Here is a 26,796-nt window from a genome sequence, read left to right as displayed (position 1 = left end):
ATTTCCAGTGGTTTAGAAGAATGGACCTCAGCCCTTCACACTTGTGAAAGAGATGGCTGTGTTCTGTGCGCTGCGGAACGGGAGAGCTGTGCCAGCCCTGCCGGCCAGTGCCACCTAGTGCCCCGGGCCTGGATGTGCAGCCGCAGGTGCGGTGGCAGCACATGCTCCATCATTGGTACCAGCGCACAGCACATGAGCTCCTAGCAGTTTCTTATCAGATCTCTGTTTGTCTTAAGTCACTGGGCCTTCCTAACATCCTGGGTCAGAGGGTTTCACTTTGATCTTTCTCTTCATTACCCCATCCCATGTCTCAGATACATTTATCACCTCCACTAGCAATCTTCCTAAGAAGTGGTTTTTCTAATTTTGTTCCTGGTGCCGGATACCTTCTGTTCCCATACCTTAAAGCAGAATTTTTCTCATTTGGGCAGTCAGAGCACAGTCTTACTGTACAGGTGTCAGATAACTGCCCTACCTTTTCTCCTGCCCTCCAAAAAACTTGCATCGTTTAATGCACATGAATCCTTAGAACTTTAAAACTGTCCTCTTTCACACCTTCTTTCCCACTCCTTCCCAGGTCTTCTTAGGGGTGTGGAATTAAAAGGTAACAGGTCGGGGAGGGGGACCCACCCGTGGCTTTGGCTGCTGCTTTTACTCTGTGAAAGGAGAAGGCCAGAGTCTATTAATTAGGTGGCTTGAGGCCACCTTTTCCGGAATCAGGATGTTGCCTGGTTGGATTAATTAAACTCCCCATCTTTTTCCTCTGGTTCCCTGTCTTCCAGCAGGGGTGCTAAAACACTTACAAACTGCTTGTTTAGGGGAGACAGCTCCCCAGTTTTGGTGATTTGAGCCAGCGTTGGAGTCTTTGAATCTCCCTACAGTTTCTTAGTACTCCTCTTCAAGCAACAGCAATTTCTTAGTACTCCTCTTCAAGCAAAAGCAATTCTTCCATTACCCCCTTTTCTCCAGGAAATGTCTAAAACTCCTAGTAAAATAGGCTTTGCCATCCAAAATCATGTTCTTCTCTTCAGATTATGATTTAAGGCAGGTGACTCATTGACTGGGAGTGGGATCAGTGGCCAGAACAAATCAGGGGAACATTTGTAATGTGCTGGGCTGGTAATGACAAGCACACCCAGTGTGTTCTGAAATCTCCGTGGTCCTGAAAGGGTCTTGGTAATCCCCAGAGGTCCTTGGGCTGCACTTTAAGAACTGCAGGCTGTGTCCCTTGTGCCTCTTTCAGGCTTAGTGCACGGTAGGCAGTCTGTTAATGTTTGAATGACTGAGTCAACAAACTTATTTTATTAGAAGTTAAGTACTTACGGGTAGAGATTGCTTTCATTTAGCACTTATCTTTATTGGGCACCTGGTAGAGTGAGAGGAAGTTGTCCCCACCTTAGCCAGTTAATAGTCCAAGATAGATAACGACAGCACGAGTGAGCAGTTAAGGAACCAGAAACTTACTCCCAGTGCTAATCATCAGCCATTTCCCAGGCACTGGAGCCAAGTGTGGGGGTAAATTGGGTGGGTCTAGATGGAGCGCAGGTGCCCATGTCTTCAGTGTCTTCCCTCCCTGTAGGGAATGGGTACTGAAGAGCAGCATCCTCATCGCCATGGCTGTTTACACATACCTCCGCCTCATCGTCGACCACCACGGGACTGCCCAGCTCCAGGCCCTGAGGCAGAAGGAGGTGGACTTCTGCATCTCACTGCTTCGGGAGCGGGTGAGGACAAAAAACCCGTAGGAAAGTGAGACCCAGAAAGGGATACCTCTCGTCAGTTCTCTGGTGACCTGGGGCCAGAGATGGTGGTGGAGACTGAAGGTGGTTCAAGGTCTGCTGTTTTTTCATCACTGTAAGACAGATGAGGCTAGCAGGGTGGAGAAATCAGTGTGGAGCAGCCCTAGTTCCTGTGATGGCAGAAGATGAGATGGTGGTTGGGTGGCATCACTGATTCAATGGACACGCACTTGGGTGAACCGTGGGAGATGGTGAGGGACAGGAAGGCCTGGTTTGCTGCAGTGCGTGGAGTCACAAAGAGCTGGACACAACTTAGGGACTAAACAACAACAAAGCCCCAGTTACTGGAACGCTGTTGGTTACACTGGCATCCTGGGGACTTCCCTGGTCAGCTTCATGGGCGCTGTCACACAGCACGTCCCAGACAGAAGCTGTCTTGTGTTTCCACTGCTACGTTATCCCCACCCGCCCCCTGCCTGCCGGGGTAACTGCCGTGGTCACGTGGGATAGTGAATTGTCCACTGTCAGCTCTCCCAGGAGAGGCAGATCCTAGAGTTAAAGCTGTCTAACGCAGTAGCCACTAGCCACGTGTCACAATATAAGCTAAAATAAATTGACATTAGGGACTCCCTGGCAGTCCAGCGGTTTGGACTCTCTGCTCCCGGTGCAGGAGTCATGGGTTCAGTCCCTGGTTGGGGAACTTGGGCCACACATGCTGCACAGTGTGGCCAGGAACAAAAAAGCACACACACACATTGTAATTAGATAAAATTTTAAATTCAGTTCCTTAGTTGAATTAGACACGTTTCAAGTGCTCATTTGCCACATCTGGCAAATGGGTATCCTTCTGACAGCACAACTAGAGGTGCTGTCATTACCACAGAGAGTTCTGTTGGACCAAGCAAGTCCTGGGTAAGGTGTCTGGAGCTCAACTTACCAGCCCTAGCCTTTTGGAATGTTTGTGTTCCTTGACCTGGACTGAAACCATTCTAGGAGGAGAGGGCCACAGATTAACATGACAGCAGTTTCCAGCAACCTCTCCTCCTCGATTTCGGTCCCCAACTTCAGCTCTCTTGCCCTTGAACAGCTTGGAGCCAATCCCTTGGTTCCAGAAAAAATTGTGTAATCCATTCGACCCCTTTCCTCCCCTCCCTGTAACATATTGTTCCTTCCTCCCTGCAGCGGGTAGACAGTTCTTGTTTTTATTCTCTTTCCCGTCTCCCACCACCCACCCCATCTAGTTCATGGAATGTTTGATGGTTGGCCGAGACCTCGTCAGACTGCTTCAGAATGTTGCCAGGATACCAGAATTTGAACTGCTTTGGAAAGATATTATCCATAACCCTCAGGCCTTGAGTCCTCAGTTCACAGGTAAGTAAAGGTTGGGGCATCCTGTCCTTGAGAGGTCAATCGAGAGGGCAGAAGTGGGTGGGTAGGAGAGGCTTTGGCAGTCAGGTTTAAGAAGCTTGGGACTGGGCAAGCTCTGCTGGGGACAGCTGGATGTGGGAACGGCGGGACTACACAGAACCATTCATGTTCCCAGACAGTCCCTATCTGGCAAGCTCTAGCTGTCTGTCATTTAAGAAAAAGTGAGATAGAGAGCTGTAATCCTCCTGCTCCTCCTGTCCCACCAACTCTTGGGCTCAAGAGGTGAGCCAATGACCAGTTTCCAGCTTCACTGAGTGTCAGGAGTGTCAGAGGTCAGCTTGTGAGACTGACTCAGCAGAGGCACTGGAATTTGTCCTGTAAGCGAAGGCTCCTCCCCAGGAACTGTGATGCCTCTGAATTCCAAGGATCCAGCTTAGCCAAAATCCTCTGTGGGGGAGGGAGCGTGTCTGTGTGCCTCCCCCAGCGAGGCCCTTTTCATCTCCCTTTTGCCTTCCCAGGGTCCTTATGGTCTAAACAGTGACTGTACAGCTTTGTCCCCAACCTGTCTCCAACATGCACATGTGTGTGATATGTGCACATGTGCACACGTAACACGAGTGTCACAGTCTAGGACTGAGAAGTCAGGAGAGGAGAAGCTAGCTCTGGTTCTGTGTTACGTTGTACTGTTCTTTTATGGCAACATGTACTGAGTTGTTTTAAGTGCCTGCTGTGTGCTAGGCTCGTGCATGTTAACTCTAATACTCAGAACACCCCTGTAAGATGGATATTTTACTTTCCATATTTACAGATAAAGAAAATAAGGTTCAAGGAGATTAAGTAGTTTGCCCAAGGCCACACAGCTAGTAAATGTCAGAGGCAGGATTTGGCTCCAGGTCTGTCTGACTCCACAGCTCGTGCTTATGCCACAACACCACACTGATCCCAGGACCCAGTGGTGGGACCATCAGGAGCAGAAAGAGAGGCTAGGGTGTCCCAAAATTTTCCCTAACTTTCCCACATGTTGCCAACTGGAATAATGTGAGTAGGGGACTCTGGACGGCCAGTAGAAGAAAAGAATGAATACCTCTGGGTCCTGGGGATGGTGGTTGGATGGAGCACATCACTCAGATGCTGGTTAGAACCCCTCTTGCTCGTGTCTTGGAATTTCCCCAAGAGCAAGACCACTGGCCATCGGAACCCGGCCCAGGTGACCCACCTGCCTTCTGCTCCTTCAGGTCTTCAGTCTTCTCCTTTATCTTTCCTTCCATACTTGGTTCAGGTATCCTACAGCTTCTTCAGTCAAGAACGTCTCGAAAATTCCTAGCATGTCGTCTAACCCCAGACATGGAGACTAAGCTCCTCTTCATGACATCCCGGGTAAGCTAACCCACTTCAGCAGGGAGGGAAGCTGCAGGTACTAGCTGCGCTTCTCCCTTCAGCCTGCAGGTGTCTGGTGGAGGGCCGGTCAAGTGTGCGATTGGGCACAGAGCTAAGGACTGGGGATACAGTGTTAAGAAAGACGTAACAGTTCCAGTTCTCAGGAAGCTTTCAATCTGTCTAAAGCAGTCATTAAACCAATACTTGTATACAGATAATGTAATTTACCATTGTGAAATGTGCTATGAAAGAGTAGAGTGAGAGTGTTCGTTCATTCTGTGAAACTCATGGTTCCTCAGGGTGAGCCATGACCTCTCAGGAAGAGAGCTACGGCCTTTTGGTTTCCAAAGGTGGCTGAATTATGACAGCATTGCTTGAGGAGCGTGTTAAAATACAGTTTCCTGGATGTTACTCTCCCAGAGAATCTGATTATGGCATCTGTATTTTTAACAGACTTTCCAGGCAGCAGCTTCTGTGCAGCTAGTCTGGTGTTAAGGAACCACTGCTCTAGCCAGCTTTCAGTTCCCCAAGTCATCCAGGAGAACTGTCTAGATCTGGGCTGTCCCACCTGGTAGCCACTAGCCACATGTTGCAATTTAAATTAGTTACAATTAAATAAAATTTAAAGTCCAGTACCTCAGTTTGAGCAGCTACATTTTAGGAGCTCAGTAGGCACCACCGTTGCCAGATGTTCTGTTGGACTATGTTGATTTAGTTTTTGTTTTTTTTTTAACCTTTCTCGTCTCTATTTTGGTTGAATTGGGAATAGAAGAGGAAATCTAGATCTTCCCCTTAGGAAAGGTTGCTATTTGTACACACTTAGAGTCCACTTGGAGAAGGAAATGGCAACCCACTCCAGTGTTCTTGCCTGGAGAATCTCAGGGATGGGAGAGCCTGGTGGGCTGCCATCTATGGGGTCACAGAGTCGGACACGACTGAAGTGACTTAGCAGCAGCAGCAGAGTCCACTTAGGGGAAGGACTTGGCTGGAAGAAGGTTTGGAGAATCTCTGTGTTTTAGACAATGATCCTGTTACATCATTCGGCCTAGGAGAGCTTTCAGTCAGTGCTGAGTAGACAGCATTCTTTTTAAATCGAGGAAGAGTTAAATCAGGATGTCTTCCCAAAGGCAGAGAGACTTAAGAGACAATAGGAATTAATGACTAAGTCGTGGGAAGAAATTGAGGTCTAGGTCAAACCTAAAGATGAATGGCGCTCATTTCCCTCTGTCCAGAGATTCCACCTTCCCTTCCTAGCTCTTCTTTCTAATGTTCCCTTCCCCCAAGGTGCGGTTTGGACAACAAAAGCGATACCAGGATTGGTTCCAGCGTCAGTACCTGTCAACCCCAGACAGTCAGTCTCTGCGCTGTGACCTCATTCGCTACATCTGTGGAGTTGTCCACCCTTCCAATGAAGTGCTGAGTTCAGATATCTTGCCCCGATGGGCCATCATTGGCTGGCTGCTGACCACGTGCACGGTGAGGGCCTGGGTGAGGGGTGGAGGCTACAGGGTGGTGACCCTCTCTCCCTGGTGTCCCACACCTCCATGCTTCCTCCTGACTCTGGGCCACTTGACCCCGAAGGGCCCCTTTTCACTCTCTTCCTCCTGACTATCTCCGTCTTTGCCCTGCCTCAAAGTTTACTCACACTTTTTATTTCCCATGTGAGTTTAGGGTTGAACAGTTTCATCTGAACCTTTACTGCCAGTCTCCAAGCCTGGGTTTCTCAGGCATCCCTGTCTTTTCCTGTTAGCTTCCAGAAACCACGTATGATTATTCCTTTGAAGTGTTCCTAACTCACATTCAGGTCTTGTGTTCCTTACACCCTTACTTCCGGGCCTTTTGGCATCAACTCTGGATACTTCCCTTCTTCGAACAGGGTGAATCCACAGTAGAGCCATTTCCTTCCCAGCGTTTCCTCCCTGTGCCTGGGATGGGAAACTGTTCTCTGGCATCTAGCTGCCCTCTGACCTCTCCTGACAGGGTTCCCCCTCCCCTGTCTGACTGGGTCCTTGGAATGTGCTGATTCAGATATAATAGCAAGCTATGCCTAAGGGTCTTCCCTTCAGGAATGTGCCTGGGGAGCTCAGCACAGGCAGCTGAGGGGCTAGTCTGAGTGTTTTAGCTCAGGGGTGATCAGGGGACCCCCAGGCCCAGATGTTCTCCTTGTGGGATCAAGAACCCAGACCAATCCCCAGCCCCTTGGTTGGTGAGACCTCATACACAGATTTGGGTGTCTTCACCCCTGGGGCGGTTCCACCCTGATTCACTAGAAACTTAATTTCGTGGGTGGAGCAGTTACGTGGGCCCTGGAATCTGCCTTGGGCTTCTGCAGCGAAGGGAGCTGGTTGATGAAATTAGCCTCTTTTTTTCTCCTTTTTTTTTTTTTTCCAGTCAAATGTTGCTGCCTCTAATGCCAAGCTGGCCTTGTTTTACGACTGGCTGTTCTTTAGCCCAGACAAGGATAGCATTATGAACATAGGTATGTGACTGAGCCCAGGCAGCCACTCCCCAGCCCCCTGCGCCGCTGCCCTGTCTCCGTGGTAGTAGCCGTGAATGTCAGGGCAGCGTGGTGTGGAGGCAGCTTATCTGCAGCAGTTCTGTTGTTCCTCATCCGCGCTCCCTTGACCTAGAAGGAAAATTGCTTTGATGAGGCTGAGCGACCATGCCACCCCCTTCACCCCATAGCCTTACGTTCGGGCTTTGAGTGGGGAGGGCCCAGGCAGAGGAAAAGTCTGTGCTATCTCCTGCTACCTCCCTCCTCCAAGCCGAATGCTGGACAGGAAGGGAGATGAGGGCTGTGAGCCGTTGCGGGGAGTGTCTGCTTTTGGGTCTGCTCAGCAGAACTAGAAGGGGGCGGGGAAGACATAGCTCTCTCTGGAGCCGTTCGTATATATTGATAGCTTATTGTATGGGGACTCTCTGATGTGGGGGGACCCTTTAATTCCACACTCTCCAGAACCAGCCATCCTGGTCATGCATCACTCCATGAAGCCCCACCCAGCCATCACTGCCACACTCCTGGACTTCATGTGCCGTGTAAGTGCCACAGCCCTTTTTCCTCCCCATGTCCGCCCAGCAGAGCTAAGTGTGTGTCCTTCTAACCTTGGCAGTCAGTGAATAGGTCTTCCCAGTGCCCCTTGGGAGCAAAGTGGGTCGTGGTCATGGTCATGGGTCCTTTGTCCTAAGTTAGTGAAGCTTCTCTCCCACATTCCCCCTGTCTCCAGTTGCATCTTTCCATGTCTCCATGGGGTTTCTTAGCCTCAGGGATGATGACTTCAGGTAAAATCCCATCTCCTTGAGGAGCACCCAGGTTGAGTAAGAGTTTCCCATTTTAACAGCGCAGGACAGTCAGGAACATTCCAGTCCTTTCTGCAGCCATACCTCCCAGTGTTTCCTGAATGGAACCAAAGCTGCTTTTTAGATCTAGTTCAGCAGAACAGTCTGGATGGAAGGTCCTGCCCTGTGTTCATTTTCTGCTCCTCTTCCCTTCCAGATCATTCCCAACTTCTATCCCCCGCTGGAGGGCCACGTGCGGCAGGGTGTCTTTTCCTCCCTCAATCACATTGTGGAGAAACGGGTTCTGGCGTAAGCACTTCATGTGTCTGTGGGGCAGGGAAACCAGCTCTTTCCTCCTTTCACTAGGTCACCGTGGCCAGATACTGCTCTCCCACTGCTGACCCTTTCCCTTGAGACGTATAGAACATACTGGCTCCACCGAAGGCTGCTAGGCATACGTCCTCTTGCCTCTTAGAGGAACTTCTCTCTTGCAGAGGGATTCAGATGCCTTCCCTGTGCCCCAGTGGCCCTTCCCAGGGAGTATTGCCCAGTTGTCCCATTGGGCTTAGACTTGTGTATTATTTAGTTCTGCGTAGCGTTAGAAGTGAGGAGCTCTGATACTGACTTTCATTCATGTTCCCCATTAGGCATTTGGCGCCCCTCTTTGACAACCCTAAATTGGACAAGGAGCTGCGGGCAATGCTGAGGGAGAAGTTTCCTGAGTTCTGCAGTTCGCCCAGCCCACCTGTGGAAGGTATAGCCCCGCCTAGTCCATCACCGATTTCAGAAGAGGGGTGGAGACGTCCAGGGCGCTGGACTAGAGCCCTGGTTTAGGACGTCACGTGCTCCACCTCTGTGACTCTGTCCAGTTCAGTTTCTCTTGCCCCCGGTTTTTTCTTTTATTCTTTTTTATGTTGTCTTCCTTATGTTGTCATCCTTTATGATGTCTTCTCTGTCTTATCTGCTTTTCACTGACATCCCTTGCTCTCTTAACTCCTCCTTTTTTTTTTTTCCTGACCTCTCCTCAGTAGGTGGAAGGCCTTCATGGAATGTATGTTTATCTCACTTTAGCTTTGTCCATCTTTCTTCCCAGCCCCAGGCCCTGTCCTCTGATGAGAGGTTGTCATGTTGGGTCTCAAATCTTGCTTCCAATTCCAGGCAGATCCCCTTCCTTTTTTGTTTTGGGGTAAGGGCTTAAGCTAGGCAGAGCTTTCCAACTTGGTCTAAGTTAAAGAGCACTTGGGACTGTGCCTGATCTTATCTACTGGCTGACCCTCAGCTGAGCATAGAGGCGTCAGGGTCTGTGCTGCTCTTATTGCTGGGAAAATCCCCCCGCTTTGAAGCCCTGGAGGGTGGAGGACAAGATGCCTGTCCTTTCAAGGTCCATGTTCCATTTAGGTCATGAGCTCCTTATCCTCCCACTTGCCCTCTTGTCTCCCCTTCCCAAGAGCATTGGACAAGGAGGCCATCAAATGTCTTGTCTTTCTTTACTTCCAAGTCAAAATTGAGGAGCCAGTTTCCATGGAGATGGACAACCACATGTCAGACAAGGATGAGAGTTGCTATGACAACGCAGAGGCAGCCTTCAGTGATGATGAGGAGGATCTCAACAGCAAAGGTAGTCCAGGCTTGTGTCCGTCCTAGGAGGGCTAGCTGGCAGGAGCAGACTCTCTGCCCTCTCTGTGCCTCTGAGTTAGTTTTGTTATCAGTGTTCCTGGATGAGACTCCAGAACTTGACACTGAAGCAGGAGGGAAAGGACAAGTGGTCCCTGCCTTTTCTTGCTTCCTGAGGCTAGAACACGCCACACTCAGGGAAGTGCTTCAGGCACTCAGTAGCTCTGAGTGAATGGTGCACACCCAGCTCGGGTCAGGGGGCCAGACTATTCAGGGGGCTCTCTGTGCTTCTCATGTCTGGGCCGAGTAACTCCTTTCCTAAATCACTCCCTTCAGGGAAGAAGAGAGAGTTTCGCTTCCACCCAATCAAGGAGACAGTGGTGGAGGAACCAGTTGATATTACCCCTTATCTTGACCAGCTAGATGAGTCCCTGAGGGACAAAGTGCTCCAGCTCCAGAAGGGAAGGTGGGTGCCGGTCCTGGGTGTCTGCCTGGTACTTGGTGGGTGGCAGACTGGTGGGTTTGGAAGGGTTCTGGTGGGGGTGTGTGGAGAAGTGACTGAAGCTGCACAGGAGATGCCTTCTACAATTTAGGTTGCAGGCTGTGGGCTGGGAGGGGGCAGCCTTGTTTGGCAGCACGCCAGGCCCTCACTCCCACGTTCTGAGTAGAAGAGCCTCCAGGAGCAAAGCAGTACTGTGGGGATCCCCCTCTCCTTGGCCTCTGCCCTGAGGCCCCCTCACCACAGCCCGGATTCCCAGGGTTTCTGTGTTCTGTCTGTGTGCACGCGAGTGTGCTTGTGCACGCATTCCAGGTGTGTGTCCCGCCCTCTGCTCTCCTCCGTGTCCCTGAGATCTCCTCTCCCTTCTGCTCTGTAGTGACACAGAGGCCCAGTGTGAGGTCATGCAGGAAATCGTGGACCAGGTCCTGGAGGTGAGGAGGAACCTGCCCCCTCAGGGAGGGAGCAGCCCAGCCCGCCCAGCCCAGAGCCCCCCAGGCAGCTGACTCCCAGCTTCCCGTCCTCTGGATTGGTCCCTTCTGCTGGGGGCGGGGCCTGCTGATGCTGGAGCTGGAGGCAGATGAGCTCAGAGGCTCTGGGAAGTGGGGGCAGGGAGGCTGGGTCTGGATGGTGACAGTCCTCCTCTCACCACCCAGGAAGACTTTGACTCCGAGCAGCTGTCTGTCCTCGCTTCCTGCCTGCAGGAGCTCTTCAAGGGCCACTTCCGAGGGGAGGTGCTGCCCGAGGAGATCACTGAGGAGTAAGGCTCATCTTTCCAGACCCTTCCCACACCCACCCCCACCCCTACCCCAGCCTCAGGAAGCTAAAGGTATGCTCTTAAGGCCCGAGTCCAAGAGGCACCTTGCTGGGGACTTGAGAAAAGTCATCTCTTCGTTTGTTTTTCTTCTCACACGTACTGCTTCACTTAAACGAGGGTTTATTTTGCCTGTTGAACACCGAGCATGCTTGGTCAGTGGACTCGCAGCCCTCCCTGCATGTCCTGCCCTGCTGCTGCACCCGGCAGCCCCAAGTCTTTGCTGCTTCAGGTGGGGTTGGACCCTTGCCTGGAACTCCCTGAAGGGCAGGAGTCTCACTTACAGTGACAACAACCAGACTGCTTCCATGTTAGGCCCCTGGTTTCTCTGTGAGCCAGCCTCTGGGGCAGCAGGAAGTTCCATGCTCGTTAAGAAAGGACCGCAAGCTGGTCCTCCATGCTAGCTGGCTGTAGCTCACTTTTCCTCCTCTGTCCTGCATGGACTCTCATATATCACCTTCGTCTTGTAGGTCCCTGGAGGAGTCTGTGGGGAAGCCTCTCTACCTAATATTTAGGTAAGCCTCTCTATCTGATGTTTAGGTCTCGCTGTAGATGCTGCCCTCTCTACCCTCCCTGTCAGCACGCTTATGCTTCTGTCCTGGGGTAATGAGGCTGCTTCTCCAGAAAGAAGGGGTATGCAGTGGGCACAGGCAGCCATGCCCCCCAGAAGTGCCACAGGAGAGTCTGCCCCAGGGAAAGCTTGCCTCTGTGCTCCCATCTCCCACTCCAGGAACCTGTGCCAGATGCAAGAAGACAACAGCAGCTTCTCTCTGCTTCTGGACCTTCTCTCTGAGCTGTATCAAAAGCAGCCCAAGATTGGCTACCACCTGCTCTACTACCTACGGGCCAGGTGGGTGTGGTCCCGTGTAAGAAGGTGTCAGGAAGCATCCTGGAGAGTGTCTCTCCCTTCATGCCTGACTCCCCAGCTCCCTTGGTTGTCATCACCAGAGCTCGGTGTGTGTGGGGTGTGTAACAGTTTTAAAGTGGTTTTAGTGTATTCATAAATATATGCCAATCTTACTACTGTATAATTTAGAATGTTTTCATCACCCCAAAAAGAAGCCGCATACCTGTTCGCAGTCACTTTCCTGTCCTCCCTTTCGCCCAGCCCGTGTAACGCTGATCCACTTTTCTGTTTCTGTAGGTTTACTTATTCTGGATAGTTCATATAAATGGAATCATACAGTGTCTGAGTTTTCATGACTGACTGTTTTCACTTAGCCCAGTGTTTTCAAGGTTTATCCCATTGTAGTGTGTATCTGTACTTCATTCTTTCTTATGACCAAATAATCCAGTTCTGGGACATTACCACAAGTTATTTACCCATTCACCTGTTGATGGTCATTTGGGTTGTTTCCGCTTTTTTGTTTGTTGTGAATAGAGCTGCTGTGAACGTTCACGTACAGATTTTTGCACGGACAGATGTTTTCAGTTTTCCTGAGTATATACCTAGAAGTTGCATTGCTGTGTCCAGCGGTAACTGTTTTTCCATCTGTGAGAATTGCCAGACTGCTTGCCGAAGTGACGCGAGCACTTTGTTTCCACCAGCATCGTGTGAGAGCTGATTTCTCCTCGTGCTCCCCAGCAGTTGTTGGCTTTCGAGGATAGCCAGCCTAGTGGGCGTGAAGTGGCCTCTCATCCTCGTTTTGATTTGCGTCTCCTGACAGCAAATGATGTTGAGCATCTTTTCATGTGCTTATTGGCCGTTTGCATTTTCTTTGGGAAAAAACTCTGTTTTAATCTCTTATTTTTCAATTGGGTATTTATCTTTTTCTTGTGGGTTTTTAAGAGTTCTTCAGATATTCTATGTAGATGTCCTTTATCAAGTATATGGTTTGTAAACATTTTTTCCTATTCTGTAGGTTGCCTCTTCACTTTCTTTCTATTTTTTTTTAAATTTTATTTTTAAACTTTACATAATTGTATTAGTTTTGCCAAATATCAAAATGAATCCACCACAGGTATACATGTGTTCCCCATCCTGAACCCTCCTCCCTCTTCCCTCCCCATACCATCCCTCTGGGTCGTCCCAGTGCACTAGCCCCAAGCATCCAGTATCGTGTATTGAACCTGGACTGGCATCTTGTTTCATACATGATATTTTACATGTTTCAATGCCATTCTCCCAAATCTTGCCACCCTCTCCCTCTCCCACAGAGTCCATAAGACTGTTCTATACATCAGTGTCTCTTTTGCTGTCTCGTACACAGGGTTATTGTTACCATCTTTCTAAATTCCATATATATGCGTTAGTATACTGTATTGGTGTTTTTCCTTCTGGCTTACTTCACTTTCTTGATGGTATCTTTTCAAACACAAAAGTTTTAAATGTTGATCAAGTCCTGTTTTTTTTTTTTTTTTCCTTTGTCATTTGAGATTTACTCCTGTTTTCTTGTAAGAGTTATATAATTTCAGTTCTTACATTTAGGCCTGTGACCCATTTTAAGTTAAGTTTTTTGCATATGGTGTGAGGTAGGTATCTGTGGAGAAGGCAATGGCAACCCACTCCAGTACTCTCGCCTGGAAAATCCCATGGACGGAGGAGCCTGGTAGGCTACAGTCCATGGGGTCTCCAAGAGTCAGACACAACTGAGCAACTTCACTTTCACTTTTCACTTTCATGCATTGGAGAAGGAGATGGCAACCCACTCCAGTGTTCTTGCCTGGAGAATCCCAGGGACGGGGGAGCCTGGTGGGCTGCCGTCTATGGGGTCGCACAGAGTCGGACACGACTGAAGCGACTTGGCAGCAGGTATCTGTAGGTATTATTGCCTTCATTGCTTAGAGCCCAAAGAACAAGAGAGAAAGCTTTCTCTAACCTGATGTGAGCCCTCTCTCTTTCCCTGTTCGTTACTCTTACCAGGTAGTAACTTCACTGACTGTGGTCTGAGCCCTGTCTGAAACATGGGGGAAAGCTGGGGAGAAAGGAGTGTCTCCTGATTTCCATAGTCACCGAGTCTCTGAGGAGGGCCAGGGAGGGCCATGAGACACGTGAGCCCAGGACATCCAGGGCAGTAAGGGGTTCTAGAGTGGGGTCTACTTAGGGCTTGTTTGAGGCCGGGGTCAGGCTGCTGGCTGAGGCGCGCCTGGTCTTGCAGCAAAGCCGCCGCTGGGAAGATGAACCTGTACGAGTCATTTGCCCAGGCCACCCAGCTGGGCGACCTGCATACCTGCTTAATGATGGACATGAAGGCCTGCCAGGAGGATGATGTGCGACTGCTGTGCCACCTCACGCCCTCCATCTACACAGAGGTCAGCACCTCGATCTGTGTCCCTGGGACGGCACAGTAGTGCCGGTGGGCTCAGGGGAGACCGCGTCATCTCGTTGCACACAACCCTCACCCTCCTCTACCCTCCGCTGCTGGCCTCAGTAGGCCCCTTCTCCCACACCACAGCCGTCCCCTCCTGCCTCACTCCATCAAGTTGAAAAATGTCTAAAACCCACAGAATTCTTGTCCTGTGCGCTAGGTCTGGGCCTGTCCACGTGTCCCCTCTGCTTTGGCCCCATCCCCTGGACCCAGGACAGACAGGGCTCCCAGCCAGATCCACGTCCACATACTCAAGCTCTCTGGCTGAAAGACCAGGGCCTCTGTAGTGGAGACTCGGCTCCCATTTCCCTTGTTTACTGAGTCTTCTCTAGGAACTGGGGCATAGGAGGAGATAACTGCTCTTTTTCCTCCTCTGGGTGAGAGTTCCCAGGAACAGGGAAATCGGGGCACAGGGTGTGGGCATCACAGGAAGAAGTGTGATGCCAGCCAGACACCCAAGGGAGGAAGGGCGCTCATGCCCAGCACCCCTCCCCTCTCCAGAAGGGGCCCTGCGCACCCCACACCCCACACCCTCCCCAAACACACACACTCTCTGTACCTTCTTTGGCAGGGGTCGGCACACACTGGATTTCTTTGCTGCCAGAGATGCAAATGCTAATTCTGTCATCGCTTCTTGCAGAACTAACATCACATCCAGTCCCACTGAGCTCTAGCTTTGTCTCTAGGTGGCTCCCCGTTCCTTTCCTTACACACTCATACTCACTGTGTGGACACACACATTTAAATCCTTGGGTTCTTTAAGGATTAAATTCCCAGCCTCAGAGCTACTGGATCTTTGTTAGAGATTTATGTCAGGACCCCATGTCTGGCTAGCCCAGCACGCCCTGAGCGTGTAGGGAGTGGGGATGGGCTGTGAGGGGAAAGCTGAGGGGTGCACTTTGGACTTCTGCCCTTCTTTCCCTCTTTTCCTCCAGTTTCCAGATGAGACCTTGCGGAGCGGGGAGCTGCTCAACATGATCGTGGCTGTTATTGACTCAGCACAGGTGAACACAGAGCTGTCATCCCGAGAGGCCTGGGGACACAGGGCCCTGCTCCCCCCTCCTGCCTGCAGAGAGGGAGTCCTGCCCACAGGTGCCCTGCTCCTGGCAGCCACTGTTGTGTACCTTCGGCCCCAGGGGCTGGGAAGGAACGTGGAGCCCCAGGGTGGCAGGCTGGGTATAGGCCAGTCCTGCTGGGGGTTCCCCTTATTCTCCATGCTTTGGGGGCACTCCTGTTCTTCAGGGAAACGAGGGGATGTTTCCAGCTCTCCGTTGGTCTCCCCTTGGCTCAGAACAAAAATGGTCAGACCACTTGTAGCTGACCTTTCATGCATAAGTCCCTACGAGGCTGTAGCTTGGCTTGTGGTCCCTCCTCAGCCCTAAACTGGGGTCCCATTTCTGCTCCTTCCCACAAAAGCCCTCCTACCTGTGCTGTTCTCCTCCCCACACCTGTCATCCAGCCTCCCATGGCCCTGCCCCCTCAGCACAGGCTGGGATGGATCAGGGGCCCAGGCTACATCCAAGCAGAGAGGTTGCCTCTTCTCACTCTGCCATCAGGACGTGAAGGATGGCATTTTTGTAATGGTTTTTGCTCTGAACAGGGGGGTCTGGTCCCCACTGAAGCCAGTTGCTCCTTTGCCAGCCCCCTGAGTCCTTCAGGGTCCCGGTGTCCATCGTGTGCCTTTTCCTTCCCATTCCTTTATGACTTGGGTTTCACTTCCTCTGATTTTTCCCTAAATGAGCTCTTCTGCTTCTCTTTCCATACTAGCTTCCTGGCCTCTTTTAAAACCAATGGTTTCTGCCTTCTTCCTCATCCCCTTTAGCTTCAGGAGCTGGTCTGCCACGTAATGATGGGGAACCTGGTCATGTTTCGAAAAGACTCAGTCCTCAATATACTCAGTAAGTGTGCCAAGCCCTGAGGTTCCCTGGGAGATGAGAGGGGTGGCAGCCCTGTGTACTTGATCAGTTGCTCAGTTGTGTCCAACTCTCTGCAACCTGATGAACTGTAGCATGCCAAGCTTCCCTGTCCTTCACTATCTCCCAGAGGTGGTTGTGTACTTTCTAGTAACAGAAAAGCTGGCTCTGGGGCTGAGAATGAGGTAGAAGGTCCTTCCAGCCTGCCGTGGGCCTTTGGCAGTATCTGTTTGGATCTGTTCTTTGGCTCTATAAAAGTTCCTTGACCTGGCCTCAGGGTGATGAGAATACAGAAGCTATATGAAGGCTTTGGAAGTGTGCTTTGCATGAAAGGGAAAGTACCTATGGTCTTAGGCTCGCTGTTCCCACCCCTGTACATCCTTGCGTGAGGTGCTGATAGTCAGTGGGTTAGCCTTCTGTGCGTGTGACAGAATGTGAATACGTGTGTCTCTTCTCTGTCTACTCAGTCCAGAGCTTGGACTGGGAAACCTTTGAGCAGTACTGTGCCTGGCAGCTCTTCCTGGCCCACAACATCCCCCTGGAGACCATAATCCCCATCCTGCAGCACCTCAAGTACAAGGGTGAGTAGGGTCATGGGCGGGAAATGTGACTGAAGAGGAGAGGACACTCCAGGGCTTGGGCCTCCGGGCTTCTTCTTAGATCAGTCCAGATCCACAGCTCCCCTTCCCAGCAGAATGCCGAGTGCAGAAAGGCAGGCCCCCTAAGTCACCTCTGCTCCTTAGGCGTGTCCTGCACCCCCCTCCAAGCCAGGTGCTGAACTGGGCTCAGGTGGCGGGGGGCTGGGGGTCGCTCTTCCTGGTTTCTTGTTGAAGATTGTCTTTACTCCTGCCAGTAGCTGCGGTTGGGGGATGGGGGAGGTGCCAGAGTTTCTTTCCGGAATTCTGTGCTCCTCTGAACAGCCTATACCTCCCCCATAGAGCACCCAGAGGCCCTGTCCTGTCTGCTGCTTCAGCTCCGAAGAGAGAAGTGAGTTCTGCCCCCGCCCCTGGGGGCTCTTTGGTCCCCACTCTGCACACACCAAGAGGTGCTGTCACACAAAGGGCTCCTGTCCTGCTCCTTTGCTGCCTGTTTTTTCCTGTTGTTGACATCTGCTTATTCCACCCTTCCCCCAAAGTGATTTACAAATAAGCAGGTCCCCTGGGATCTGGGCTTCCTCTCGACTTTACCCCCCTGCCCACCAGGAGCTGCCTGCAGAGGTGGGGACCGGACATCCCTGTTTCCTGCTGCCACAGCAGTTCTAATCCCCGGTGGCTCCTGCTCCCCTCCCCCTCGCCCCTGAGGCTACCACGAGGCCAGTGCTAGAGGAGGAAGGGTCAGAGTGGAGGAGCCACACACTGTCCCTTGCCTCCCCCTGCAGCGCAGGCAGATGAACAGGGGTGGGGTGTAGAGGGTGAATGGGCAGAGGCCCCTCCCTCTGTCAGGCACTGTTCCAAAACCCCAGGTGAATGGAGCAGCAGCTGTGCACCTTTTCCTTCCCACCTTCTTTCTGTCTTTCCGCCTTTTCTCCTTTCTTGGTTGAGAGACTGGAAGTGGGAAAGTTGGAGGGCCACGTGTCCCTTCCTTGGGCTCGATACCAGGGTGGCCCACTGCTCCAGCTAGGCAGGGCACAGGGAGCATTCACACCCCACAAACTTGTCCCTTTGCCTCCCCGGCCCACTTCTTGACTGCTCTGGGCAGCGTTGGGGAGACTGAGTGGGGCTCCTTCCCAGCACACAGGCACGCACCTTCTGCTGCCACAGAAACTGAAAAGACTCGCTTCTTGTCTTCTGGCTTCTGCAGAGGATGAAACCAGGCATTCCTTGGCCCAAAGAGAAGAGGGAGAAGGATGTGAGAGTAGAAAGCTACCACAAGTCTGGGGTGGGACAGGGGTAGGGAGGCCAGGGTTTTGGGGAAAAGTCCATGAGAGAGTGCCAGGGGTTCCTGTGGTCAGCTGTGTGAGCCAGGCGCCCCTGCCCGCACCCCGCTTTTGCCCCCAGGCCCAGCGAGGAGATGGTGAAGATGGTGCTGAGCCGGCCCTGCCACCCTGACGACCAGTTCACCACCAGCATCCTGAGGCACTGGTGCATGAAGCATGACGAGCTGCTGGCTGAGCATATCAAGTCCCTGCTCATCAAGAACAACAGCCTCCCGCGCAAGAGGCAGAGGTGGGACCCTCCCGGCGCCCACGGGCAGGCGGCGGGGCGGTCCAGTTTGTCCCGGCCCGGCTTGCGGGCGACACCTAGTGGTGTGAAGCAGCCTGCGTGCAGGACCACCGTGGCCCCGTCGTCTTCTTCTTGTGCCCCGTCTTTGGTCCCTAAGCCACCTCCATTACGCTGCCCGGCCCCTCCCAGTCCTGTCCTCCTTCCTCTGTAGGGGCTGCCTCTGTCCTAAGGAGGAACCCCAGTGGGGGAGGCTGTCCATGCTCCCGGAGCCCGCACCCCAAGCTCAGACTCACTCTCCTGACTTCCCCGCAGCCTGAGGAGTTCGAGCAGCAAGCTGGCCCAGCTGACCCTGGAGCAGATCTTGGAGCACCTGGACAATCTGCGTCTCAACCTGACCAACACCAAGCAGAACTGTACGCTTCCCCGCCCTCTCCCGCCTGCATGGCGCCGCCCGACCCAGACCACCTGTGGATCCGGGTGGGGCAGCTCGCAGACACCTCACTGTTCCCCTTCCCTGCTCTCCCTTCTCCCTCTAGTTTTCAGCCAGACCCCAATTCTGCAGGCTCTGCAGCATGTCCAGGCGAGCTGTGATGAAGCCCACAAGATGAAGTGAGGCTCCTTGCACTTGTGGCCTTGAGAAGGAGTGGGAGAGGGGTTGGGTGAGGGTGGCCTTCTGGGGACACAAACTTAGTCTCCGGCAAGACCAGGTGCTTGAAAACAAATAAGAGACCCTGGCGTGAGGGCAGAGACAGGGTGGGAGGATGGCCCTGGGGCCAGGACACCCACCCTCCGAGCGTTCCTTCTCCCCCTCAGGTTCAGCGATCTCTTCTCCCTGGCCGAGGAATACGAGGACTCTTCCACCAAGCCACCCAAGAGCCGGCGAAAAGCCGCTCTGTCCAGCCCCCGAAGTCGAAAGAATGCCACCCAGCCGCCCAATGCTGAGGAGGAGTCTGGCTCCAGCAGTGCCTCGGTGAGACCCCTGGCCGAGCATGCCACGCACGGGATGCAGGGAGAGGCCGGGTGCGGGCGGAGCTGGGCCTAGCAGCTGCCCGTGCTAGCGACTCTCCCTCCTCTGTCTCCCAGGAGGAAGAAGACACAAAACCGAAGCCTACCAAGAGGAAACGGAAAGGGTCCTCTGCAGTGGGGTCTGACAGTGACTGAGGCCCTGTTCCCCGTCCACCCCCAGTTGGACTGCCCTCCCCTCCTTGGTGAATCAGAGGTTAACAGAGGCTGGGGAGATCGTAGGGGAAGCAGCCTGTCCCCATCCCAGAGCTCACCTGGGGAGAAGGACGAGCTGCCTCCTGGAGCCCAGCCCTCATGAGAAGCTGCCGTGCAGCCCCCAGCCCCACCCCCTCCTCTCTGGGGCCCGCAGCCCCGGCGCTGCTGCTCCCACTGACACTGGGCTCCCACTGAAGCCAGAGGCTGTGCGAAGCCTGGACTGTGGAGGAAGTCCTCGCCCCCTCCCCCAGCCTCCCCAAAAGCTATTTCAGTAGAGGAGAGAAATGGCCGAGGGGTGGTCACAGAGGCTAGGATGAGAGTGAAAACTGTGTGTGCGCGCCCCTCCCCGCTCCCCTTTCAGGTCTTGATCTGCTCTGAATAGGCATTTTATAGTTGCCCTCTGTACATCAGTGTGAAATGAGCATTTAATCTGTGATGTGCTCACGTCGCCTTTTCCTCTCTGAGGGCCGGGTGCCACAGGTGTTCAGGAAGGAATCTGAGAGGGAGGCCACAGCCCCACCCGGGGTGCCCTGGAGGCTTGTGCTGACCCAAAGTTGGCACCTCACTCGGGGCCAGAGCCCTGGGAGTCCCAGAGACATGTTCCACAGAACTGTCAAATGGTCCCATTTCCTTGGATCTGTCTGTCTTGTCTTTTTCTTTTTTTGGCAGAGATAATCGCATTTTAAAAGTTGTTTTTAAATGACAATAAAACAAGCCAGAACCTCTTCTGTGCCAGAGCTGCTGCCCCCACTTACCCTGTGCATGTACCGGTGGTCTTGATTTAATTGGCACCCTTCTTCCCCTTCTCGCTTCCTGCCCGCCCCCTTCTTGTCCAGAGCAGGAGGGAGTTGGCTTTAACCCCCACATCCTTCTTGCTGCTGCTGGCTGTGCAGGCCAGGTGCTGACCTGTCCAGGCAGAAATCAATGCTGTACCATCTCCCAGAAGCCTGTCTGTCCTTATCCATCTCTCACGAAACTAGAGGCTTACAGAAGCTTCCGGAATGCTAGTGTTACATTGGTGGTGTAGTGGTGAGCATAGCTGCCTTCTAGAAGCTAGTGTGTCATACTCTAATGCTTACCAGCTACTGGAGGACCACCTGCTTGGGCTGGAGTTGGGTGGGGCTGCTGCTGCTGCTAAGTCACTTCAGTCGTGTCCGACTCTGTGTGACCCCATAGACGGCAGCCTACCAGGCTCCCCCATCCCTGGGATTCTCCAGGCAAGAACACTGGAGTGGGTTGCCATTTCTTTCTCCAATGCATGAAGTGAAAAGTGAAAGTGAAGTCGCTCAGTTGTGTGGGACTCTTAGCGACCTCATGGGCTGCAGCCTACCAGGCTCCTCCATCCATGGGATTTTCCAGGCAATAGTACTGGAGTGGGTTGCCATTGCCTTTTCCGTTGGGTCGGTCAGGGGTTGCTAATACGTGTGCCTGGTGTAGAGAGTTCAGATACCTGAGAGAAGGAACCCTCTTCCTGTCTAGCCACTTGCCCATCCCTGTGTACCACCGGAAAAGCTCTTTGGCTCTGCTTTTGTTCTGCTGCTGTCCTGGGTGCTTGAGTGGCAGGCTGAAGAGAAAGGAGTGAAGTTTGGGCTGACTGCAGACAGCTCCTCCTGTTCAGCCGGCAAATTTGTCTTTTACAGAATCCAGGTTTTCCCATCCCTCAAAGCTGCTGCTCCTTCCTTTGAAAGCTTAAACTGCCGGAGGCCTCTTTTGCTTCCCCTCTCTCCTTCCCGTGTTTCCTCTGTCCCAATTAAAACCAGGATGGAAAGCATTGGCTGGCTAGCCCCAATTATTGTCCCTTTGCCCAAAGGGAGGGGCAGAAATCTGCCCCTCCAGAAATCTGGCTGGCTGGGCCTCCACTTCTCCCCTACTTCACTTTCGGCCCCCACCCATCTCCTGGGGTTGCTGCTGCTGGCAGCTGGAGGGAGGGCATGGGTCTGGCCAACGTGCCATGCCGCAACTTGCAGCACCATGTGGGCAGGAGGCCGAGTTCTTCAGTCTCCTGGGAGAGTAGTGCCACCCTCCCGTCATCCAGTGAAAATGAGAGGGAAAAGGGAATGATGGACTTGGGTCTTAGTGCCCTGACTCTCTGACCGGGGGTCCAAAGTCCAGCTGATGTCTAGTCTGTCCTACAGAAAGCCTTGAAACACCCGATCCTGGGATTTAGAGAAGGCTTGAGCACCGCCCAGGAGCTGGTAGGGTGCGGGCCGCGAGAGGTCCGGGAGGGAGCGCGCCTGGGGCGGAGCGTAGCTCTGGGAAGGGCCGGGCTGCGGGGGCCGCCCCCCACTAGCACTCCTGCCGGGCCTCCGCTCTTCGCCCGTGGGGAGGGGGGCTGGGTGGGAAGGGGCGTGTGCCAGCGCGCGCGCTCCCGGGAAGGAGAGGTCTGAGCGCTAGACCAGCGGCCCCAGTTTGTCGGAAGGGAGTATCGGGCCTGTCTGCGAGCTGCTGGGGCCAGACCGGGCCGAGTGGAGGAAGCAGGCACCATGGCCTCTCTCCTGCTGCTACTCCTGCTGCTGCCGCTGCTGCTGCTGCCACTGCGCATCTGGTCTAGGTTGCGCTGGCTCGCGGCAGACTTGGCCTTCACGATGCGCGCCCTACGCTGCAAACGGGCCCTTCGAGCGCGCGCTCTGGCCGCGGCTGCCGCCGACCCAGAAGGTCCTGAGGGGGGCTGCAGCCTGGCCTGGCGCCTCGCGCAGCTGGCCCGGCAGCGACCGGCGCACACCTTTCTCATTCACGGCGCGCAGCGCTTTAGCTACGCGGAGGCCGAGCGCCACAGCAACCGGGCTGCGCGCGCCTTTTTGCGCGCGCGAGGCTGGGATGGGGGACTCGGCGGCGGCGGCACGGGGGGCGCCGGGGAAGGCGAGCGGGCGGCGCACTGCGCGAGAGACCAGGCGGCCGGAAGCGGCGCGGCGCGGGCCGTGCGGGAAGGGGATGGCGCGGCCCCTCTGGCACCTGGGGCCACCGTGGCGCTGCTGCTCCCCGCCTGCCCAGAGTTCCTGTGGCTCTGGTTCGGGCTGGCCAAGGCCGGCCTGCGCACGGCCTTTGTGCCCACCGCTCTGCGCCGGGGTCCCCTACAGCACTGCCTCCGCAGCTGCGGCGCCCGCGCGCTAGTGCTGGCGCCAGGTAAGGACCGAGCGCCCGACAGGCGGGGGCGGGGCCAGCCACGGAAAGGGGCGTGCCGAGGGCCGAGCGGGAGTGGGCTGGAGAGGAGGCCGCACTCTCTCCAGGGGGTTCGGAAGCGGTGCGGAAAAGAGTTCTTCGGGCTTGTGACGGGAGGCAGCTGGGTCTGTTTCTGGTTTCCCAAGGATTTCCCAAGACTTGGGCTCCAGGTCCCAGGCCCATGATGGGACGTCGGTCCTGTCCTCTTCAGCCTTCCTTATTCGGGAACTGTGCGAGTCGGGGGTGGGGGCACAAATAGGGTAAAGGGTGGGGAGTCTTCTGGGTCGGGTGAAACTGCGGGGCTGTGCTTTCCCACCCCATCCAGAATTCTTGGAGTCCCTGGAGCCTGATCTGCCAGCCCTGAGAGCCATGGGGCTTCACCTGTGGACTGTGGGCTCTGACACCCGTCCTGCTGGAATCAGCGATTTTCTGGCTGAGGCCTCCGCTGAAGTGGATGGGCCAGTGCCCGGTTACCTGTCTGCCCCCCAGAACATGACGGACACATGCCTGTATATCTTCACCTCCGGCACCACGGGTGAGCATATTTACCTCCCAGAATCTAAAGCCAAGGAAGGCAGGGGCCTGGGACCAGGAACTGTGACCTCCTGGGCTCCTAGGCCACTGCTCCACAGCCCCCAGGGAGAAGGGTGATCCCAGGGGCCAGTCTCCCCTACCTCGGCAACCTTCCCACCCCTCTTCATTTCTCCACTTCCCTGAACGTCCCTCATTTCTGGGACATCGCGGCCTGCCTTCTCAGTTTCAGCCTTGCCTGTGCCTCTTGCTGTGGGAAACCAGCAGGGGCAAAGGGGGAGACAAGGCTTGGGTTCAGACCCTTCCCTGACCTCCCCTGCCCCCACCCCCAGGCCTCCCCAAGGCTGCTCGGATCAGTCACCTGAAGATCCTGCAATGCCAGGCATTCTACCAGCTGTGTGGTGCCCACCAGGAGGATGTGATCTACCTCGCCCTCCCACTCTACCACATGTCTGGCTCCCTGTTGGGCATCGTGGGATGCTTGGGCATTGGTCAGTCTCCCCCGCCCCAACCCCTCATTCAGCCCTCTGGCAAGTGCTTAATGCCAGCAAACCTCTAAGTTCCTACTGTGGTGTGCTCACCTGGGGATGCTTCCTGAGCCCTTCAGGGTGGAGAATGGAGAGGAAGGAGGCTGGGTCTCCTCTACAGGAGCTCCTGGTTCAATGGAGAAGCATCACCTGCACAGACCTACAGGCTGAGCAACCAGGGGGGGCATGCAGTTCGTGGAACTCCAGGCTCCAAAGGCCAGGGGATGGGAGGGCTGTGAATGTCAGCCCAGGAAGGGGCAAATGGAGAAGAGGGTTGAGACCTGGGGGCAGGGTTCAGAGAATGGACTGCGTTAGGATGGAAGTGGGGACAGGGCGCTCACCTCCCTAAATTACAGGTGGGAAGGGATGAGGGCCAGCTTGGCCTGTGGCAAGTATGACTGTCACAGCCTGGTCTTTCAAGGAATTACACTATAGTGAAGGCTAGTATCTGGGAAGAAGGGAGTCAGGACCCACGCCCCCCTCCAGCTATAACCTCGCCTCCTTCCTTCCTCCTCTCCCCCCCTGATCCTGGCAGGGGCCACAGTGGTGCTGAAGTCCAAGTTCTCAGCTGGCCAGTTCTGGGAGGACTGCCAGCAGCACAGGGTGACAGTGTTCCAGTACATTGGGGAATTATGCCGATACCTCGTCAACCAGCCCCCGGTGCGTGGGCGCAGATCCTGGGCGGAGCCACGGCCGCAGGGAGGTGGGCAGTTGGAGGGGCCACTGAGACCATTGTCTTGAGAGTCAGAGAGAGGAAGCAAAAAGAAGAGAACGGAAGGGGGGAGAAGGAGCCTGGGTGGTCGGACTTGGATGCTTAGGGCACCTGAAGGCGGTCACAGTGAAGGGCGTCGAGGAGAAGGGGAGCTGGCCAGCATCTGGAGGCTGAAGCTCCTGCCGCTCTTCCCACCTGTCTCAGAACAAGGCAGAACGTGGACATAAGGTCCGGCTGGTGGTGGGAAGTGGGCTGCGGCCGGACACCTGGGAGCGCTTTGTGCGGCGCTTCGGGCCCCTGCAGGTGCTGGAGACGTACGGGCTGACCGAGGGCAACGTGGCCACTTTCAACTACACCGGACAACAGGGCGCTGTGGGGCGTGCCTCCTGGCTTTACAAGGTGAGTTGCAGGAGGAAGCCAGGAAATCTGGGGGACAGTGAGGGGGGAGTTAGTGGGGAGGGGGCTCATGCACCGGAAGTGACCCAGTCCCTGGGTCTCCCTTCCCCCAGCATGTCTTCCCCTTCTCTTTGATTCGCTATGATGTCACCACAGGGGAGCCAGTTCGGAACACCCAGGGGCACTGTGTGGCCACGTCTCCAGGTTTGTGTCCAGGTGGGGTGGGCGGGATGGTGTACTTGGAGAGTGGCGTGGGGGGCGGGCACCCCTGACCCCGGTGGCTCTGCCAGGTGAGCCAGGCCTGCTGGTGGCCCCTGTGAGCCAGCAGTCGCCATTCCTGGGCTACGCTGGGGGCCCAGAGCTGGCCCGGGGAAAGCTGCTGAAGCACGTCTTCCAGCCTGGGGATGTTTTCTTCAACACCGGGGACCTGTTAGTCTGCGACAACCAGGGCTTTCTTCGCTTCCATGATCGTACTGGAGATACCTTCAGGTACCTGCCCCTCACTCTCTGATTCTTCTCCCGGGCATCTGAATCTCTGGGACCCAAACCCTCTAAACCTCTAAGCTGTGTACCAACCCAGCTTCTCACCTAACCTCTCCTCTCCAGCCTCTAGCTTCTTCCCCGAAACCATCTGGCATCTCGCCCTCATCCCAGCCTCTTTCTCTCCCCACCGAGCTCAGGAGGCCCTGCCCCCTGACTCCCAGTTTCCCATCTCTGGCAGGTGGAAGGGGGAGAATGTGGCCACCACCGAGGTGGCCGAGGCCTTGGAGGCCCTGGACTTTCTTCAGGAGGTGAACGTCTACGGAGTCACTGTGCCAGGTGCCCAGGCAGTGGGGAGAGGCACCAGGCCCACCAAGCAGAAGTGGTGTTACGTCGGGTGCAGGGAGCAGAGGGCCTTGTGGGGGTCAGCTCCCATGGCTGACCCTGCCCCCCACACCCACCAGGGCATGAAGGCCGGGCTGGGATGGCAGCCCTGGCTCTCCGTCCCCCCCACTCTTTGGACCTTGTGCAGCTCTATGCCCATGTTTCTGAGAACTTGCCACCTTATGCCCGGCCTCGATTTCTAAGGCTCCAGGTAAGCAGCCACCCCTGCTCTGACCCTTTACCTCACCCTGTATATCTGCAGCAATCACTGTCTCCCAAACTCCACCGGAGGACCCCCACGTAACATACTCTGTGAAGAGAAAAAGCAGTTCCTTCCCAGACCCTGTCACCCTCTCCTCTAAACCTGGGCCTCATCTCCTCTTTCCCCAGACCTGCCCCTCCACAAAACTCAGGCAGTTCCCCTGAACTGCTGGGGCAGAATACCGCTTCCTTCAGCCTCCTCTGACCTCCCCTTCCCCAGGAGTCCCTGGCCACCACAGAGACCTTCAAGCAGCAGAAGGTTCGAATGGCAAAAGAGGGCTTTGACCCAAGCACACTGTCCGACCCGCTCTACATTCTGGACCAGGCGGGGGGCGCCTACCTGCCACTCACACCTGCCCGGTACAGCGCCCTCCTGGCCGGGGACCTTCGCATCTGAGCGCCCCCACGCCAGCGCACCCGACAGGGGGGCCCTGTGGGCTGGGGAACCACTGTTGGGGATCTTTTCTATACCAGATTTGTAATCTGTATTTTGTAATAAACTTGACCAGAGGTCCCCTGGCTCTTTCTGCTCCACAGTATCAGCTTTCCCATCTGTTTGTGGAACTGCTTTTCTCACTGACATTTTCTCCCGGTCAGAGCTACAGGCACTCCTGCCGGGACTCTGGGCCTGAGTTCAGTGTCTGGACCTCGGTATTTTTCCTCTCGGATGACCCCGTGTGATCCTTGTCCCTGGAAAACCCCTGATGACTGATGTCTGTGCTGTGGGTATTCTGTCCCAGTTTCACTCCCTGAGCATGGGGCCCCCACTGCTTCCTCTGGGGAGCTAGAGGTCCCAAGGGGTTCGCTCAAATGGCCTAAGTGGACAGAGGTTTGGAAACACTGCCCCCTGCGGGCAGCCAAACATCTCCACAAACTCACCTGTGGTTGGGGCCTGGGGAAGGGTCTTAAATGGGCAAAACAGAGGCTTAATTTTGGGGGAAAGGACCCTCCAGACACCCCTCACCCCTCAAAACTGGCTTTGTTATCCACTCCCTGAGGGGGAGGGGTGCAGCGTCTCAGTGCAACTCAGATTTTCCGAATCTTACCCACAGGTAGTCCTG

General features: G+C 54.6%; 2 protein-coding genes across 5 annotated transcripts in view; both read left to right on the top strand.

Annotated features, from left to right (window-relative positions):
* The window catches only part of INTS3 (integrator complex subunit 3), a 39,080-nt gene extending 19,070 nt beyond the window's left edge, over positions 1-20,010 (top strand). For both annotated transcript variants that reach the window (XM_070785650.1, XM_019955108.2), the window contains 24 exons: positions 1,580-1,724; positions 2,981-3,110; positions 4,387-4,484; positions 5,769-5,960; positions 6,876-6,963; positions 7,441-7,520; positions 7,978-8,069; positions 8,408-8,514; positions 9,259-9,378; positions 9,711-9,840; positions 10,250-10,304; positions 10,527-10,630; positions 11,155-11,199; positions 11,415-11,534; positions 13,783-13,936; positions 14,928-14,996; positions 15,815-15,890; positions 16,373-16,486; positions 16,844-16,892; positions 17,903-18,070; positions 18,380-18,480; positions 18,604-18,676; positions 18,881-19,037; positions 19,151-20,010. In XM_070785650.1, the coding sequence (XP_070641751.1) occupies positions 1,580-1,724; positions 2,981-3,110; positions 4,387-4,484; positions 5,769-5,960; positions 6,876-6,963; positions 7,441-7,520; positions 7,978-8,069; positions 8,408-8,514; positions 9,259-9,378; positions 9,711-9,840; positions 10,250-10,304; positions 10,527-10,630; positions 11,155-11,199; positions 11,415-11,534; positions 13,783-13,936; positions 14,928-14,996; positions 15,815-15,890; positions 16,373-16,486; positions 16,844-16,892; positions 17,903-18,070; positions 18,380-18,480; positions 18,604-18,676; positions 18,881-19,037; positions 19,151-19,228 (2,545 nt within the window). In that variant the 3' untranslated portion in view covers positions 19,229-20,010. The remainder of the gene's footprint in view (positions 1-1,579; positions 1,725-2,980; positions 3,111-4,386; positions 4,485-5,768; positions 5,961-6,875; positions 6,964-7,440; positions 7,521-7,977; positions 8,070-8,407; positions 8,515-9,258; positions 9,379-9,710; positions 9,841-10,249; positions 10,305-10,526; positions 10,631-11,154; positions 11,200-11,414; positions 11,535-13,782; positions 13,937-14,927; positions 14,997-15,814; positions 15,891-16,372; positions 16,487-16,843; positions 16,893-17,902; positions 18,071-18,379; positions 18,481-18,603; positions 18,677-18,880; positions 19,038-19,150) is intronic.
* Positions 20,011-21,564: 1,554 nt separating this feature from the next.
* Positions 21,565-26,271, top strand: SLC27A3 (solute carrier family 27 member 3). 3 transcript variants are annotated; one of them, XM_070785648.1, is made up of 10 exons: positions 21,569-22,408; positions 22,770-22,979; positions 23,308-23,466; positions 24,038-24,162; positions 24,419-24,613; positions 24,724-24,814; positions 24,901-25,099; positions 25,332-25,429; positions 25,555-25,685; positions 25,865-26,027. In XM_070785648.1, exons 1-10 carry the CDS (start codon positions 21,769-21,771, stop codon positions 25,898-25,900), a joined length of 1,884 nt encoding a protein of 627 aa, XP_070641749.1. In that variant the 5' UTR covers positions 21,569-21,768; the 3' UTR covers positions 25,901-26,027. The 3 variants fall into 3 exon arrangements, with proteins under 3 accessions (XP_070641748.1, XP_070641749.1, XP_019810655.2); XM_019955096.2 differs by having other exon boundaries at positions 21,575-22,408; positions 25,956-26,271; XM_070785647.1 differs by having other exon boundaries at positions 21,565-22,408; positions 25,332-25,685; positions 25,865-25,999.
* The last annotated feature ends 525 nt before the right edge of the window (positions 26,272-26,796 follow it).

This window comes from Bos indicus, chromosome 3, assembly GCF_029378745.1.
Source record: "Bos indicus isolate NIAB-ARS_2022 breed Sahiwal x Tharparkar chromosome 3, NIAB-ARS_B.indTharparkar_mat_pri_1.0, whole genome shotgun sequence".
In the NCBI taxonomy this organism is placed as follows: Eukaryota; Metazoa; Chordata; class Mammalia; order Artiodactyla; family Bovidae; genus Bos; species Bos indicus.
The sequence above is the reverse complement of the archived record's forward strand: the minus strand, read 5'-3'. Positions and strand labels throughout refer to the sequence as shown.